The sequence below is a fragment of the Protopterus annectens genome, chromosome 4.part0 (assembly GCF_019279795.1).
Source record: "Protopterus annectens isolate FY-2018-M chromosome 4.part0, PAN1.0, whole genome shotgun sequence".
In the NCBI taxonomy this organism is placed as follows: Eukaryota; Metazoa; Chordata; order Ceratodontiformes; family Protopteridae; genus Protopterus; species Protopterus annectens.
Window position 1 is genome coordinate 292,348,702 of NC_056733.1, and position 18,422 is coordinate 292,367,123.

Below are 18,422 nucleotides of genomic sequence, written 5' to 3' on the forward strand. Positions count from 1 at the left end.
GTAAAATTGCTTTGAAACCGACAGAACATTGTGTATGAGTTTAAACTGTTTGAGTTCCTTAAATGTATGTTGATTTTATTAACAAGTTGATTTATATTTCTATTATTTTGTATGTCTTTATTAACAACTTGTCTGTCTGCCTTTATTATGTTATGTGTGGAGCTTTTCTCCCCAGGCCTCTACTGAAAATGGACATATATCCAGCTAGACTAGCCCGGTCAACAAATGCAAAATAAATAACAAAATATAAATAAATTTGGCATCTTACCTGCATGCTCGGTGTCTTGCTGCTGTGTAGATCCAACCTCCATCATGATGCACGTCTGATGCTGATGTTGTTCTGGGGCTGGATCCACAACACTTAGCAGTAGCCCCTCCTGTCTGGTGAGGGGGGGTGTGTGGCCACCCCCCCACCTGTGGCAACCTGTTGCCTGCGGATATCTGCAGCACGCTGGCGGACATTTCTAATCAAATCACTGCAGTGATGTCTCACCTGCTCATATGTCCTATCATGCATGCCAACATCATTTATCCTGCTGACAAGGTTTTGCCACAGTGCAGACCTCTCCTGCTGATTCTGGGCAGTGCATGAAAACAGGATGTCATAGTCACGCACCAGGCTCTGGTGGATCACTTCATCCTCTGCAGCAGAGTAGGCAGGGTTCCTTTTCGGAGCCATATTCCCCTGGAAAGGAACTCAAACAGGTTATCAGCAAAGTATGTCAGCAATATATGGTACACATTCTATACAGGGAGTATTAAATTGTACGTATTACTGCTTGGTTGTAACTTGATTAAAGTGTAGCTATCATTCCAAGTCTGTTGGATTAAGCACTTGGCCTTCAGACCAGTTGTTTTACATTAGGGAGGTTTGTGGCAAGCACTGTGGTGGCAGGACACATAGCTTTAATCCTTCTAAGTTGGGAACTGCTGATTGAGAGCCCAGTGTCCAAGTGTATTAGTTCTGGTATAAGCAGTTGGCCTTCAGGCCAGTTATTTAACATTAACAAGGTTTGTGGTCTGCACTCTTGTGTGGGAATAGGCTGTACTCTGCCATTCATAGCTGGGAACTTCTGGTTCAGGTTTATAGTGCCTGCATATTTGAACTGTATCTTACTGACATTGGTACACCTTGTTTGCTGTAGCATACACTACATCCAAGCCTCCTGAATCTAGCTTTGCGTATATGCTTGTTATTTGTTAGCTTGTTATATCACTGGTACGCTACTTCCACATAATACACAGCTTCTCAGCACTTCTGTGAATCACTACTGATATCTGCATTGCTTACTGTACGTATTTCTTTGTTACACTTGGCAGCAAGTGACTGCTTGTTATTTTTGCATTTACTTAATTGTAACACATTGCACTTATGTTACCTGGCACTTGCTCACTGAAGCTATTAGATCAGTCAGCAGTAGTAAGTGATATCAGTACACCCTCACTCCACACTGGACCTTGTTTTCAATTATGACGGAATTCACAATAGTATTCTAGCATGTCCAAAGGTCAGTTGTCAATCTCCTCTCCAGTCCAGCTGGTGAGTGTGGTAATCCAGAGGCAATGTTATAACAGCCGCATGTACACAGACAACCCCCTCCTCCTAACAACAAATTCAAACACATGTGAGTGATGCAACCATATACCACACTGGAGGATAGGCTCTCTCTACTCAATACTGCCATAACCAGTCAGGTGGAGAAGGAAACCACACTCACTACAATTCCAGTCTTACATAGACCTACCACGACAGCAAAGCAAACACATAATCACACGAAAACATACTCGGAGGCTCAGAATAAAGATCTGCCTAAGCAGCAGAGACCTCCAAAGCAGACACCCAATACAACCACTACCACAACAACAAACACGTGCAACACATATCGCACAAAGCCAATGTGCTGAACACTCACAGCCCTTAACAGTAAACAACACACCTCATACACTTGTAATAGGTGCCTCTATCATCAGGCACAGTGACATCACGTTCACCAGGCTTAACGAGGAGAGGGTCACAGTGTGCAGCCTGTCGGGCACTACGACCCGCCACATAACACAAACACTCAAGTAACTCCAAGGCAAGTATGACTCACACATTGTCCATGCTGGTGTGAATGACCTGACACATACCTCCCTGGACTACATGACATGAGACAGAAAGGTGCTCTCTGAGCATGTAGCCCAAGACAGTATGACCCTGACCTTGAGTAGCATCTTACCCTCTCCAAGAATAATGCCACAATATCAAGGCAAGATGATCACTTTCAACAATTGACTGAAGTACTGGTGTCATTCACAGGTGAGCCAATGCCTGTCATCTTGGGGTGATATGCTGTACAAGCCACGATGCTTTGCTAGGGACAGCTTGCACCTGTCACCCCTGGGCTTTTGGATTTTGGCAGAGGCTCTTGCTACACCCATAGTGCCTTTATTAGGCAAGGCTCATAAGGCAAACCCACATCCATACGTATCACAAAGGATGAGGAACTAAGAGTAATGCTACTCAACACCAGAAGTCTAGACCTCAAGATACACACACTCAAAACTCTACGTAGCATTATGGACATCGATATCTGTGCAGTAGCAGAAACCTGTTTCAGGTTTCCCAGGAGCACACCAGCACTACCAAGTTATACCTGTTACCATTCTTGTTGGCCCCAACACTTGGAACAAACTACCAAAGGAGGGGGAGTATCAATATTCATCGAAGATTCCCACACCTCCACATTGGTGGCAAAGTACCACATAGGTCTTAAGCCATTGAGTACAGAAGACGTACTTGGGGACCTGGGGAACAATCTTGATAGCAATCTGTCATTTGTCAACCACGTGGCCAAAGTGGATTGAAAGGCATGTTATATAGCCCAGCTAATCATGAAGGGATTCACATGTACGGCAGGGGAGGTCATTGTGCCTCTTTACTCATCCATCATCAGGCCTATAATTGAGTACAATGCCCCTTTTGGGATGTACCTAACCAGACACCTACAGCAACTGGATAAACCCCAACATTACCTCATCAAGAGGATCAAAGGGCTGAAACAGATGCCATATGCTGCCCAGTTGAAGAAAATCAAGCTGGACTCAGTGGCATACTGCCTGTTCAGAGGCAATCTGTGCCTGCCATATACAGCCATGTCCAACCCAGAAGTAATGGACATGCTGCACCTCAAGAAATCAAACTCCCATACAGCCACACGCTCAGGAGACCTGAGCCTTAGCACTGACATAAATAGGACATGCTGGAGGGACATATTCCTAACCCAGAGGCTACCTTCACTCTGTAATGAACTCACAGTACAGGTTAGGCAGAGTCCCTCACTGACTCTCTTCCATAGGAATCTGGATGAGTGGATGGAGATCATAGTTGTACCCCGGGTATCACTTCTATGTCACTGTTAGACAGAGGCACAGTATACTAACCTCGGAAAAGGGCATAGCAGCATAAATTTTAATTGGGTGGCAAAAGACAAACACATTCTACTAGGCTTATCAATGCCCTAGGGCAAATAGCCTAGTATGAACCTATGAACCTATGTGTACTGCTATAGTACTTCTGCCATATGTTGCATGTGTGTGTGTTGTGGGGGATGCACAGGTAATGGCCAAATATTTCTGCACAGGCAACACATCTGAAACACTCTGGGTGTTCATCCCTACATACTGTATGTGTGTTGACATCCAACCCTGTGATGTGGACACACCTTACTCGGCCTGGATATACATATCCCAACAACACCACAAGCACAGTACACTACCTTGCTATGTATGCATGTAATTACACAGTTATTCACTAGTTAGGACTGTGATGCTATCCATGCAGCCCACTGGGCCAGTGGAAGCCACAACACACACTGCTGGCCCCTTTGCAAAAGCTTACCACAGACATCCCACATAGTGCATGTAGTGTGCACACACATATCTAACCCAGACCGTATGCACACCACTTATTTATCCTGTCCAGTGGACTACAGATACAGGCACATTGTATAACAATAGCAGGAGGCTACTGCAGCACAGGGCAGATTCACATGAAGGCAAGGCATCTGTGGTCAGCAGTGGTATGATGCTTCACATTCACCAAATGCACAGATATTGGCAACATTGTTGCAGACAGTTTAGGTGCAGGTATCCCCCCCATTCTCCTACACAAGTGGAATTAGTTATCACAGATGACTGTAACCTCCCTATCATCTCACATGTCCAGGTGAGGGCCACCCTCAACAATGCAGAACACACAGCATCACTGTTACAAAATGGTATCACTGGATGTGTGATACGTTCACCTCTAGAGGACATAACACCACATTACAGACTGATATTAAACCCTGGCCATACTACAGGATATGTACCTGAACAGTGCCATACATACACAGTGGTCCCACACCAATGAGGAGGAACCTCTACTGGCCCTGGGAACTACTGCATCATATACATAACTGGCCTTGTGTTCTAAGCTATGGAAGTTTTAAGTATGGACGACATGTACAGTAATATTACATATGTATATATATCAGGACTATGTACACACAACCTATCTCATGGACATACCTATAGACAGTAAACTATGATACATTTGGAGGTTTCACAGTAAACACACTATTAACCTGCTACTTTGCATTACCTGTGTTTGTGTCAGCTGTTGCTGTGTCAATGGTGCTACTTCCTGTTTGCTGCTGCTGCTGCTGGTTTTGTTGCTGGCTGTCTTTATTTCCTTTTTTTTTCTATCTCTGTCTCTCTCTCTCTCTTTCTCTGTCGGTTTTGTGCAATGAATGTATTGTATGTGTGGAGTGTGAGTACTGCATGCTTTTGTAGGTATCTGCATAGGTCCATGTGATGGCCTCTGCACCAATTGTAAGGCAGCATTTGCTAATTGCATGCAGCCAGTTGTGTACTGATTGCATATCTCACTGTGATTCCAGGACAGTGCTATAAAAGGGTATGTGAGATAGGCGTTGCCCTTTCAGATTGTAAGGGCGTGGAACATGCTGGTATGCTGTCGACAGTTTTCTGTGAGTGTGAAGGTTAGTACGTCTCTCATGCTTCATGCTGTGTTGTAAATTCAGGTTGCTGCATTTCTCTCACCTGTTCCCTGTAGTGAGTGTGTATGCATACTGACACCTACAACTATATTTCATATGTATTGGTATATATATATATATATATATATATATATATATATATATATAGATATATATATATATGTGTGTGTACATATACATACTTTCATATATGTACATAAGCTGACATTATTGGGTACAAGCTAACAATTAGCAGGGCTGTTTCTGCTAACACTAAACTAGTATGGGAATCCAGTAATTGGGACAGTAAAAGTCTGCCTGACATGCTTTGGGTAGTACACATCCTACATTGCCTTTATCTTCATTCCTACTATTACATTTTCTACTTATTTTAGCACTATATTCCTGTATGAGAGTCATGGCTTAGTGGTAGGTCATACAGACTAGTGTTACAATGGTCTTGTGGTAGGGCCTACTAGTATGCTTATATTTTGCTTTCAAATTGAGTACAGGGCCTATCAATCAAAGTGCTGGAGGCACCTTTAAGCAGTTAAAGGGGTTAGTAGGTCTCACAGGAGTCAGGCTGTGTTGCAGATTCTGGTTGCTGTATTTATCTTCACTGTTTCCTGTAGTGAGTGTGTATGAATACTGACACCTACCACTATATTTCATATGTATTAATATATATATATATATATATATATATATATATATATATATATATATATATATTTGTATGTGTACATATACATACCTGCATGTATGTACATTACCTTACATTATTATGTAGAAGCTGACAATTAGCAGGGCTGTTTCCGTGTACACTAAACTAGTATGGGAATCCAGTAATTCAGGCATTAAAAATCTACCCGACATGCTTTGGGTAGTACACATCCTATATTGTCTTTATATTGATTCCTACTATTACATGTTATATTTATTTTAGCACTATGCTTTTGCATGAGAGTCATGGCTTAGTGGTAGGTCGTACAGATTAGTGTTACCTGGGTTTGAGACTGACAGTAGGAATTTATTTTTCTTTCACACTGAGTATAGGACCTGTCAATCAAAGTGCTGAAGGCACCTTTACGCAGTTAAAAGGGTTATTAAGTCTCACAGGAGTCAGGCTGTGTTGTAGATTGTGGTTGCTGCATTTATTTTCACTGTTTCCTGTAGTGAGTGTGTGTGAATACTGACACCTATCACTATATTTCATATGTATTAATATATATATATATATATATATATGTGTGTACATATAATACTTTCATATATGTACATTACCTTACATTATTATGTACAAGCTAACAATTAGCAGGGCTGTTTCCGTGAACACTAAACTAGTATGGGAATCCAGTAATTCAGGCATTAAAAATCTACCTGACATGCTTTGGGTAGTACACATCCTATATTGCCTTTATATTGATTCCTACTATTACATGTTATATATATTTTAGCACTATGTTCTTGTATGAGAGTCATGGCTTACTGGTAGGTCATACAGACTAGTGTTACCAAGGTCCTGGGTTCGAGACTGACAGTGGATATTTATTTTTCTTTCAAACGGAGTATAGGACCTGTCAATCAAAAGTGCCAAAGGCACTTTTAAGCACTTAAAACCAGGTCTGCGCTCGTCTGCGCGGAGCTCACGCATGCGCACTGGTGATGAGCTCCGCTAACACAAGCGCACACCCGCGCTATTTTCTATTAAAGAAAAGAAAAAGGGGTGACAGGAAAGTGGTGAACAAGGGGTCACAAAGAGGGTAAGACAGTAGGGAAACAAGCTTGGAATTTGCAGGAGGGATGTAGGTGAGGCCCATAGCTGCCCATGTCTTTCTCAGCAACAGCTGTGCATTTGTATGCAATTTGGTGTGACATTTGGAACCTTCCACCCCTGAGAGAGGTGTCAGGACAACATTAATACCTGTTGTACAGCCAATTGTAATTAACAGTTTCAATGTCCAGCGGACATGTGTGCAACATGGACAGCTATGTATGGGGCGTAATTTTTTTGTGGGTACAGAGTGCCCTTTTTTTTTTATCAGGTGAGAGTGGTATGTCAGGTGAGGTAGTCAGTATAGCTGGGGAGGTAGGTTGGGTAGGTTAACAGACAAGACAGACAAGACGCATACAGGGGTGGTGTATGACACATGTGGGGGGGTTACACAATTGACGGGGACGGAGGTTGGGATATCCAAGGCACATGAGACCACAGATGGCAACAGTGGAACTGATATCCCCACCCATAGGCAGTTGCCACTGTTCCTTCACAGCCCAGGACGGGGCTGTGCTGGGGGCTGTGCAGGCGGGACAACGGGCATGCCTGTAAGCTGTGCCACCCGGGCCTCAAGCTGGCGTAGAGGCCCAAGAACAGAGTCTTGGATCTCCCTTAGCACCACAGACCGGACACCTTGGAGGGTGAGTGGACGTGCTCCTCCGGCCATGCTTGCAGAGGGGGGACGGGCCCCATCCCCTGCAGCACTTCCACCCGAAGGTGGCACAGGGCCACCGGAGGAGGGTCCGGCCTGGGCACTAGTGCCAGGTGCACTCGCCAGCTGAGGTGGGAGAGGTGGGTCCGCTGGGACCTGCCTTCCCAAGCGTTCTAGGTTTGTGAGTATGTTATGTTAGTTTGGGTTAGTGGCATATTATTCCATTCAAATTAGTTGTAACAGCATGCATTGGTATTCCCATTAAACAAACACCCAGATATTAACACCATTGAACAACGGGCATATCAATATCACATGCATTATTTGAACAGAAATACACAATCGAACAACATGCAGGGTTGATTAATGGCAACAGGCCATCAGGTTTGCAGGTTTGCAGGTATGACCAGGGCACATGCAACAACAGACATGCATATATTTTTGAAACAGGACAAATGTCCATGGTTAATGAAATGTTCACATACCAATATTTAGTGGGTTGTTTAATTTGCAATTATAGGGTGGGGTGGAGAAAGAAAATGATGACACATTCATAAATTATACATTGATATACATTTGTAATAGAAACACAATTAACTTGTGGGTGATAGTTTCCAAATGATTTTTACTTGACTGTCATGCTAGACCTGTTACAGATACATCACTATCCTAGTTATTTTGAATTTGATCAGATACATCATCCTGCTACACTTTGATGACAGGGCAGGGGACAACTATGGATGTTTAGTATGTCAGACAATTATTCATTCTATCTGCAAATTGCTGACTGTGATCACCATATACAGATTTTGGCCTGAACATTCAAGAGTCAGACACACTGAAATCAGTTTGGGATGTTAAGTTTTAATTCCCACATGCATTTAGTTCTGTAGAACCACACTGAAACTTATATATTCAGGTGTTATTACTACTTTATTCATTGATACATGACCCTTTCTGTCACTCTCACACATCCTGCAATTTCACAGTTCAGGTTGATACTTCTAGGCTTTGTTCACATATTAGACCTGTGGGGATTCCAACACTTTCCAGCAGCCTCACTTCTGTCATGATTCAGCATTTCAACAGGGAATATATCTCACATGTGATTACCTCAGATTCTGAAGCTGTACTCTTGAGACTACTGCAGGTTATACTACATTTAATTAATGGTGGGACATCTGTATTACAGCACTATTTATTTCTATCACTTATATTTCCAGTTTCACTTGCATACTGATGAACTTGTTGCAGCCATACCTGCAGACTTTTACTTGCTGCTTGCACATTCTATTACTTTTAAGCAATACACTGCAGTGTTCTGCTACATGCTACACTATAATATTTATTTACAAGTACTAGGTGGGGTTACTAACCTGCATGGTGGCACAGCCGCACCAGCCTGCGGTCATGTGTCTGTCGATTCATAGAGCGGACACCTGCAGCTGTAATACAAAACAAGTAATATTGGGATACACATCTCCATGGTATCAGCTAGTTGAATTCCTTACATACATAAGTAAAATGTAACTTACTCAGTAGTGGGGCGTTGGGCATATCCCGGGCCTCCTGGATCCATTGGGTCAACTGGTCTTGCTTACGTCGCTTCAGGTCCGCATGGTGGTGACGGACCTGCTCACCAGTGCGTGGAATCCCAGTAGCACTAGTAAGATCATGAGCCAACTGGTCCCATGCCTCCGCCCTGTACGCTCCCCATGAGACCTGGCCGCCCTGCATGAGTTGGGCCTCATGATGGTGAACTAGGAGCCAGACCATGTATCTGGACTCCTCAATGCCCCACCACTGTGCTTGAAAGCAACTTCCCTCTCCTACTCCACTCATTCTGCCTGCAGGTCTATTCTACAATCGTTTATGCTGTGTATTCCCGCCTATGGGGCTTATATATGCTGATTTTCCTGCACATTTCTATGATTGGCCAGTTTAGAATTGTATCTACTTCACAGAAACTGCTTTATCATGCCCCATTTTGGATTACATCCTGTATATATGCTATTTCTGCATTTCTAAGTACTGCTGTCATGGCTTAGTGGTTTAGTACCTTGACTCTAGTGCATGGTATCCTGGGTTCGAATCTGACCACTGAATTTTAATTTTTATGACTGTCTAGAAATGACTTCAGGACCTGTCAATCAAACATGCCAAAAGCACTTTTAAGCACTTTAAAACCAGGTCTGCGCTCGTTTGCACGGAGCTCATGCATGCGCACCGCCGGTTAGCTTGTGGGTGCGTCGCGCAAACGGTGTGCGCTGGGTTACACCTTAATTGGCTAGTAACACACATGTTAAACTAAGCACAGCTAGTTGCACACAGTTTGAGCCTGTTAAACCAGTGCTTAGCTATGGGCAAGCAATTTGCAGTTTGTGAAACACTACTTAGCTACGGGCACTCTGTCTCACTGCAGTTTAGCTATCAGTACATTTCTAACAATTTTTATTCTTGTATTACTTGGAAATATATGCTCCATTTCATTCCATTTTACAAAAGGAAATACTTTTACATTTGTACAATACTGTCAGGGGCCTTTTTAGTGCTTATTTACAAAAAAAAAAAAAAAGGTTGTTGTGTGGGCTCGAACCTTGCCTGCTTGCTCTCAAGCCAACAACTCTACCGCTCTGCTATTACTTCTGGGCTTACTTTGCATATTTAGTTCTTATATCCTTTTCCACTGATTGCTAACTGCAGTTGCGCTAGTAGCACACCCGCATTACTGAGCACACAGTAGCAAACATTTACGGGTTTAAAAAAAATAAAACAGTTTTTATTTTCATTTTATAACATCTGTTCACTCTTTACATTGCTGGTCTGTGGGGGCATGTGTTGTGTAGTGTGCTTATTCACATTTCCATGGCCTTTCTTGTGGCTGTTTACTTTCAGCCATTATAGACTTCCGGGGGCGTGTCCGCTTGCAGGGCTTAGCCAACGGACACGCCCCCTACTGTCTTACACGGTCCGTGTAAGAGTTACAGTGTGATTCAGCATGCCTCATGCACCTCATGCATATGCATGACATGCTGACATCACACCGTTTAACTGCAGCCTCCGTGTAAGAGTTATAACTCTTACACGGAGGCTTCCTGAATCTGGCCCAAGGTCTATAACCCAGCTGATGTCCATAACCATTAAGACATCTGCAAAATATCCCAATTAACATCCAAAGCAAAAATTAAAAAGGTCACACAGACAAACCAATTAGTAAAAACTACAAACAAACCCTAGCCAAGCTAGTGTTTTCACCATGTGATACTTTAAACCTCCTGTAATAGAGGCCCGTGGGTCATATACAATTATACAATGATGGGCCATTAATATTCCAAAATGAGCACGCTGATTGGTCAGCCCAATCAGCGTGCCCATTGTAAATCCAAGCATATATCAACGCACTCGGGCTTTTTTCCATTGGTATATACTGTAACTTTTATTATTATTCTTTTTTTTAACAAAATAAACTCTGAAATCCGGACTCCAGACATACCAGAGAGACAGAACAGAGAAAATACTAGGAAAATCAGGTACATTATTCAAAACTAAAGACACATATGCGATTTTCCTTGTATTTCCTGTATTCTGTCTCTCTCCTGCCCCAAAACCGTCTGAAACATTTTCTTTTAATTAAAAAAAAAAAAAGGAAAAGAAAAAAGGAGCAACAGAGATCTTCTTTTCTCCACTGCTTCCTTTGCACAGCACGATGCACTGTGTAAGCATAGAAACACAAGTCCCATACACATGCACAGTACACCAGAAAAAGCCCCAGGATACCTGAAAAACACAGAAGGGCACCACGGAGGCATTATACAAAGACATTATTTAAGAGAGGTAAGTCATTTTTTCTTAAATAATGTCATTGTATAACAGCAATAACTGACTCTGTGGTATGGTATATTGAAATTTACCCATGTTTGGCTTTATTTAATCAGTCGGGCTTTGCCCTCGTGATTAAACCATGCCAGCCATGGGTAAATCTTCAATATACCACACCAACATCATTGGTTATTGCTTAAATGACCCCTTAAGGACATCAACTGTTTCAGTAATATGGCTTACGAATGCCCATGACTTTTTACTTTTTCTTTTAAGACTTTGTAGATACATTCAAGCCAATAAAGCCAAACCCCACTAGCTCTGCACATGCACGTTTCAGCCTTCTTAAGATCTCTTCAGCAGAACATAAGTGGAATGTTTGGCTATACAACATAGATGATATCCATAATCATTAAGCTGTCTGCAAAATATCCCAAGTAACATCCAAAGCAAACAGTAAAAAGGTCATACAGGCAAACCCATTGGTAAAAACTACAAGAAAAATCCAGCCAAGCTAGAGTTTTCACTGTGTGATACTTTAAACCTCCTGCAAAAGAGGCCCATGGGATTCAGTAAAACAGATAGGGTGGAGATAAGAGGGGCAACTGCACCTGGTGCAGAGTGTTGGGGGGGGGGGCTATGAGATCAGCCAACTCTGATGTCTCTTTAATGCATACCAGCTTTCAAAAGCCATATTGTACTTGCAGTCAAACCCGAGTGATTTAGTGTTCCATGTGTTATCTAAACTGTAGCAATTGATTGCTACATTCTAGGAAGCAGTTTGCTGCAGTTTAAAAGTAAAAAAAAATATATATATTTTTAAACAAAACCTGAGTACTGTAGTGCCCCATGCAGACAAGGTATAAACTGTAACAACTGTTTGTTACATTTGTAGCTACAGTTTAAAATAATAAAATAATGATTTTTTTTTTAATAAAATATGTTGAAGGGAGTTTGGGGGTAGGACACAGAACTGGGACCTGAATGGCTAAGGCAGGGGGAGAGGCGTGTCATGCATCTGACCATCTGGTTGGTGTGCTAGTAGAAGGAATGTCTGTTCATCTTCAGTGGAATGACTGATCACCTACTATCACTTATTACAGTGAACCTGGAAGAGCTGAGTGTGTGGGGTGCTGGTTCATAGCACTTTCCCAGGCCACTTGGTTGAACCAACAATGCTTCTGGAACAATTATTCTGTATCTGAGGCACCTTAATATTATACAAAATAAATTAATCTTAAATTCTGCAAGAAGGAACTTTTTATTTGCCAGTAATTAAATAAATAAATAAAATAATAAATAAATTCAGTCCTTTATATTGGTTGCAAGTATGATTTGCCCTGCAAAATCTCACATTTTCACAAAAAGTCTCCACTTTGGGTATTTGAAGAGGTGGCAACTCTCTGCTGCCTGTAAATTCACACAAAGTTCATGACTCCATCTTACCTGGCTGAAGGTGCTTATTTAATGTTTCATGGCTCTGGTGTGCAGTTTTAGTTGCATTTCCTGCTTGGATGCTCCTTACCGTCAGAGTATCAAATATGCAGTACAGATCAGAGTCACAGACTTCCTTCATAAGTGAATTCAGTGGATCGCTGGGGTCCTCTTTTACAGAAAATACAGGAATGAAGCCAGGGTCATGTTTCAAGGCATGGTAATAGTCTGTCAACAAAAACTCACTGTCATAGGTAAAGAGAGATGTTGCATTTTCTATAGCCCCTAGGGAGAAAAGAAACATATGATCACACAGAATGCAAATATTATACAAATGTAGCCTCAAACTGAAAAGTTCACTACTTAACTAAGAACACATTGTAAACTGCAAAACAAAAAATAAATCATAGTTTTACACACTGCAATTAAACCTATATTTAAAAAAGTAGCAAGATAAATTTAGTACAGCTGTATTCTGCAAAACAGAACCTGAAAAAGGTAAACAAAAACCAAAGACGGAAGTAAGCACCATTCAGGAAGAGGACGAGTCACCAGAATGTTTTTTTGAACTAGCAGGGACTATGTGAACCTGCCATTACTAATAAACTTCTGTAGCAACTTCCTGTGTGCCAGAAGAGAGCAGAGGTAGATGGCACATACATGTTACATATTGTACCCTGCAGTGGCAGGAAGATAGTGAAATCAGAAATCATGTCTCTGATATGCAGCAAAAGAGCAGACCGAATTTCTGAGTTTAGGACATTAGCATTAGTGAGAGGCTGCCATAATGACTATGATTTAAGTATGTGTAATTGGAAAGACACACAAAATGGACTTCATAAAGAGAGATAAGAATCGGGTTCATTGTGACAGCACATAAGTTATTTATCACGACTGCACATCCAAAAGACTGAAAAATATTTTTGGCAGGAAAGATTTTGATTGCAGCTTTAGAAATACTAACAAAGTACTTCAATTTTAGTATTAGGATATTTAATAACAAAAAGGAAGTCTGCTGCAAGACATGGCAACTTATAGTAACTCAGGTAGTTAGACGCATGTGGTCCATAAGATCATTGTGGAATCTAGCCCACTTCCCCCAGATCACTGTCTGGTTAAGTGACTTGCTCAGACATAATAGGCAGATGGAGTTTGTGGGAAGCAAACCCTGGACTACAGGAAGCACCTCATTAAGAATGCATGGTCCTAATGATCTGTGCTGATTGCTAGATTTGTATGTGTTGGCACCAGCTGTAGTTTTACACATTCCCCACGTATGTAAATGACAATGTCCAGATATGACACAAGTAGTTACTGTAAGCAGCTCCACATGTTACCTGGTAGAAAGGTCAAGAGTGAAAAGGCATCCAAAATCAAACAATCAGTATACTAATTTAACCACAGAAACAGTCACTATTATTGTAATTTGTGAACAAGCTGTTACTGTCGCAAACATAGATGGTGTAGGGGTACCAAATTCAAGATAACCAATCTCTACAGGTGCATGTCACACATCAAGCTCTTCTCACAGCATTACCTCATACCTGAAAAGTGTGACATAACAATGATACAAACATGGGCGAGTGCCTGTCAAATGATGTCAAGCCTTTCAATGAGACCAGAAATCAGGAAGAGTAAGTTGGTGTAGGAAAATAAATAAATAAATAAATCTTTGCAGAAGTTTATTACTCACACTGTAACCTTAACTTTTCAAAGTCCACACAATGTTGATTTGGAAGTGTGATCTTGTTCTGATTTACAAGTCCAAAATTAAATATAAGCTTACAGCAGCTAGACGCATTACTGTTTTAACATAGTTTAATCAAAGGGCACAGTTAAAATTACCCGTTCCATATCTTAAAAGCATATGAATAGCACCAAGCTAACTCTCTCAAATTAAAACTGCAACTACAAATTTCTAAACATACTGGAAAATATTAAGATACAACCAAACATCCTAATACTGGGTGATTTCAACTACCCTGCCATTAACTGGGAAAACTATTCGTGTACCAACACCTTTGCCCAACGGTTCTTGGAATTCATAAATTCCAATGCCCTGGATCAACTCATAGTCCCACCAGGGGATCCAATATTCTAGACCTAATCATTACTAACATGGGAAATTGATGCTCCACAACTATGGTCACCCCCTCGATGGTCAGGTCTGACCATAAGCTAATCACCCTTGACATCCACATCCCACCCCCAACCCCCAGTAAGGAAACCTCCATAAAAAACTTCTCCAAAGCCAACTTCATGCTACTCAAGTCAGAAGTGACAAACGTCATGACACCCATGTAGACGGGAAATGAAAGTTTGACTGCTGAATCCTTCACTAAGGCACTGTACGAGCATATCCAATCATGCATGAATCATGCCATCCCAAATAGAGCCAAGATGCTCTCCTCCAAAAAAAAGGAAGCCAATCTGGTGGTCCCCTGCCATAAACAAACTTTACAACAAAAGGAAGAAACTGTTTCAGAAAAGAGGAAAATCCCAGGGTGCAAAAAACTCCCTTGCCAGCCTCAGTAAGACACTGAGATCACTCATAAAATCCTCCAAAGCTAGTTATGAAAATAAAATTGCCAAAAATTCCAAAGACAACCACAAGGCATTCTATAACTATGTCAAGAATCTAAATGGCAATGCTCAGAGCTACAACAGAATGGCATTAAATATACTGATCCCAAGGATATTGCCAATAACCTGGCAGATCAATTCAGTGCCAACTTCACCCCCCTCTCACCCCCTAAACGGCCCATCTCAATACTGGAAGATTTTCAAATTCCAGTAATAACAGCCACACAGGTAAAAACCACACTCTCCAAAGCTAAGAATACAGCATTCATGGGACCAGATGACATTCCAGGCTGTGTATTACATGAACTACAAAATGAACTGGCACCTCACCTAAGTGTCATGTTTAATCATAGCCTCACCTCAGGCTTCGTGCCCACTGAGTGGTGCACAGCTACAGTTATCCCACTCCACAAGGAGGGATCTACCTTGGATCCCGAGAACAACTGCCCCATCAGTCTGACAAGCCTGATCTGCAAGGCCATGGAATGTATTATCATGGAACCTATAAACAAAGACATTGGCAACTTTCAAACACTGGACACCACCCAGTTTGGGTTCGTGAAGGGCTGATCTTGTCTCCTGAACCTGATTGACATCTTCAAATCAGTCTCTAGAGCCGTGGACGAGGGTAAGGCGGTCCACACAACCTATCTGGACCTCGCCAAGGCCTTTGACACCATCCTCCACTCTGGAATCATAGATAGACTTACTAAGCTGGGCATTAATCCCTACATCACTCGATGGGTTGCCAACTGACTTACTGATAGAACCCACACTGTAAAAGTAGCTGATTCCAAATCCAGCTCCAGACAAGTGACAAGTGGAGTACCTCAAGGTTCAGTCCTGGGACCGCTCTTGTTTGGCATCTACCTCTCGCAAGTACATGCCAACACTAAGGGACTCTGGCTAACAAAGTTCGCAGATGACTGCAAACTGGGAACCATTATTGAATCCCCAAATTATGTGGATACTCTACAAAAGGGCCTTACAGAAACAGATGCTTGTTGCCAGAGCCATGGGCTCAAGCTCAATGCCAAGAAATGTATAGTTATCCCCTTTGGAAAAAAAACATGTACCCGTGAATTACCACATAGGTGGCAGTACACTAAACACCAAAAGTGTGATAAGAGACTTAGGGACACAGGTGGACAGTGGTCTCACCTTCGATAACCACATCACCACAACAGTTAGGGAATCCTTCTATGTGGCACACTTCATCACTAAGGGCTTTTCATCTAGAAAAAAGGAGGTCTTGTCCCACTGTACTCATCCCTCATTAGACCCATTACAGAATACAATTCCCCATTTGGTATGTACCTCTCAAGACATCTGCAACAACTGGAAAGGCCGCAGAAATACCTCACTAAAAGAATCACAAGCCTAAAGCAGGTACCCTATGCTGATCGCCTTAAAAAACTCCAGTTATACTCTGTCACATATCGTCTACTCGGAGGTGATCTCTACTTAACATACAAGACCATGTCAAACCCAGAGCTGTTGGACATGCTACCCTTAAAGAAATCCCAATCCCTCAGAGCCACACGCTCCAGGGATCCAAACCTTGTCATCACAATAAAAAAACATGCTGGAGGGATAGGTTCCTGACCCAGAGACTCCCCAGACTCTGGAATAGACTGCCCATAAATGTCAAGCAGAGCGCCTCTTAGGCCTCTTCAAAAGGAACCTTGACGATTGGATGGGAGAAAGGAAATTCACCTCTGGGATCATGTCAGTCGCCCTGCTAGACAGGGGTCCAGGGAAGTAAATAGTGTGGGAAGAAATAGCCAGGGAATTGTTATGGCTAGGCTTGTATAAGCCCTAGGACCGATAGTCTAGTGCAAACCTATGAACCTATACTTCATACATAAAAAATATGAACTCTTAATGGATTCCTATCATAAATTGTTATATCACAAACTATAGCAAACATATATACTATAGATTTGTAACGAAGAGTATAATGGTCATCACTAAATCATTTTATACATATGATACTTAAAACTGTAATTTTAGGATGAAGAAAATTTGGTTTGGTAGAAAAGCAAGAACTGTCTCACTCTGCTGTAGTGCGACTTTAGTGTTAATATACTTTATAAGTTGGATATGGGAGGCACAGTCCCCCCAAAAAACATGTTTTTTTATTCATTTATAAAAAGTTAACTTGATGAGTATCATACGTGTATCTTTCCATCTATATCGATTTATCTGTCTGTCTATAAATAGATATAGATATGTAGATAGATAGACATATAAATATATGGGTTGCTGACACATCATCTGATCAACAGTCAACAGACTGACAGCAAAATATCTAAACTATAACAAAACTACAAAATATCTAAACACAAAATACTGACAAAATGTAAGTTATCCTAGGGAAGGGTTTATGCCCTTTCCCCACAGTTGTGTAACCTCAGAGTATTTACATATATAATTAGCAGGCGGTATGGGGGTGCAGGGGGGTTGCCCCCCTAAAAACATAAAAAAGTGGCAAAATTTAACTTCATAGAAAGCCATTGAAAAAGCTGACAAAATCAAAACTTATTTTATCAATGTTTTTACATTTGGGGCAATCCTCCCTGTATCCCCCATGTGGGGAATTGCACCCCCATACCCCTTGTTAATTATATATACCAATTCTGAGGTCACACAGCAGTGGGGAAAGAGCATAAACATTCCCCTAGTATGACTTCCATTTTGTCAGTATTTTGTGTCTGAATGTTTTTACTGTGCCAACATTTTGCAATGTCACTATTTTGTTGTCAGTCTTTTGGTTATCGATCAAATTATGGTTAGATTATGAGTAGGTAACCCATACATGTGTATGGAAGCATAGCTTTTCGAGTTGAGGTTTTGATAAAAAGAGTTTTAAATGAAAAGTTTTAGAAGAATTGACTTTCAGTGGTTTGATCATTTAACAAAATGCTATGTTTCCATATACATATAAATATATATATATATATATATATATATATATATATATATATATATATATATATATATATATATATATATATATATATATATACGTGTGTGTGTGTGTGTGTGTGTGTTTATGTGTGTACATATATGGGTATAATGGCAACAGCCAAGGTGGTGAAATGTCAATGTCACTAATATCAATAAGCATCAGTAC

General features: G+C 41.4%; 1 protein-coding gene across 1 annotated transcript in view; it reads right to left on the reverse strand.

Moving 5' to 3' along the window:
* SUSD2 (sushi domain containing 2) overlaps positions 1–18,422 on the reverse strand; it is a 1,008,194-nt gene that overhangs the window by 167,633 nt on the left and 822,139 nt on the right. The window contains exon 12 of the mRNA XM_044068275.1: positions 12,716–12,988. Within this exon, the coding sequence (XP_043924210.1) occupies positions 12,716–12,988 (273 nt within the window). The remainder of the gene's footprint in view (positions 1–12,715; positions 12,989–18,422) is intronic.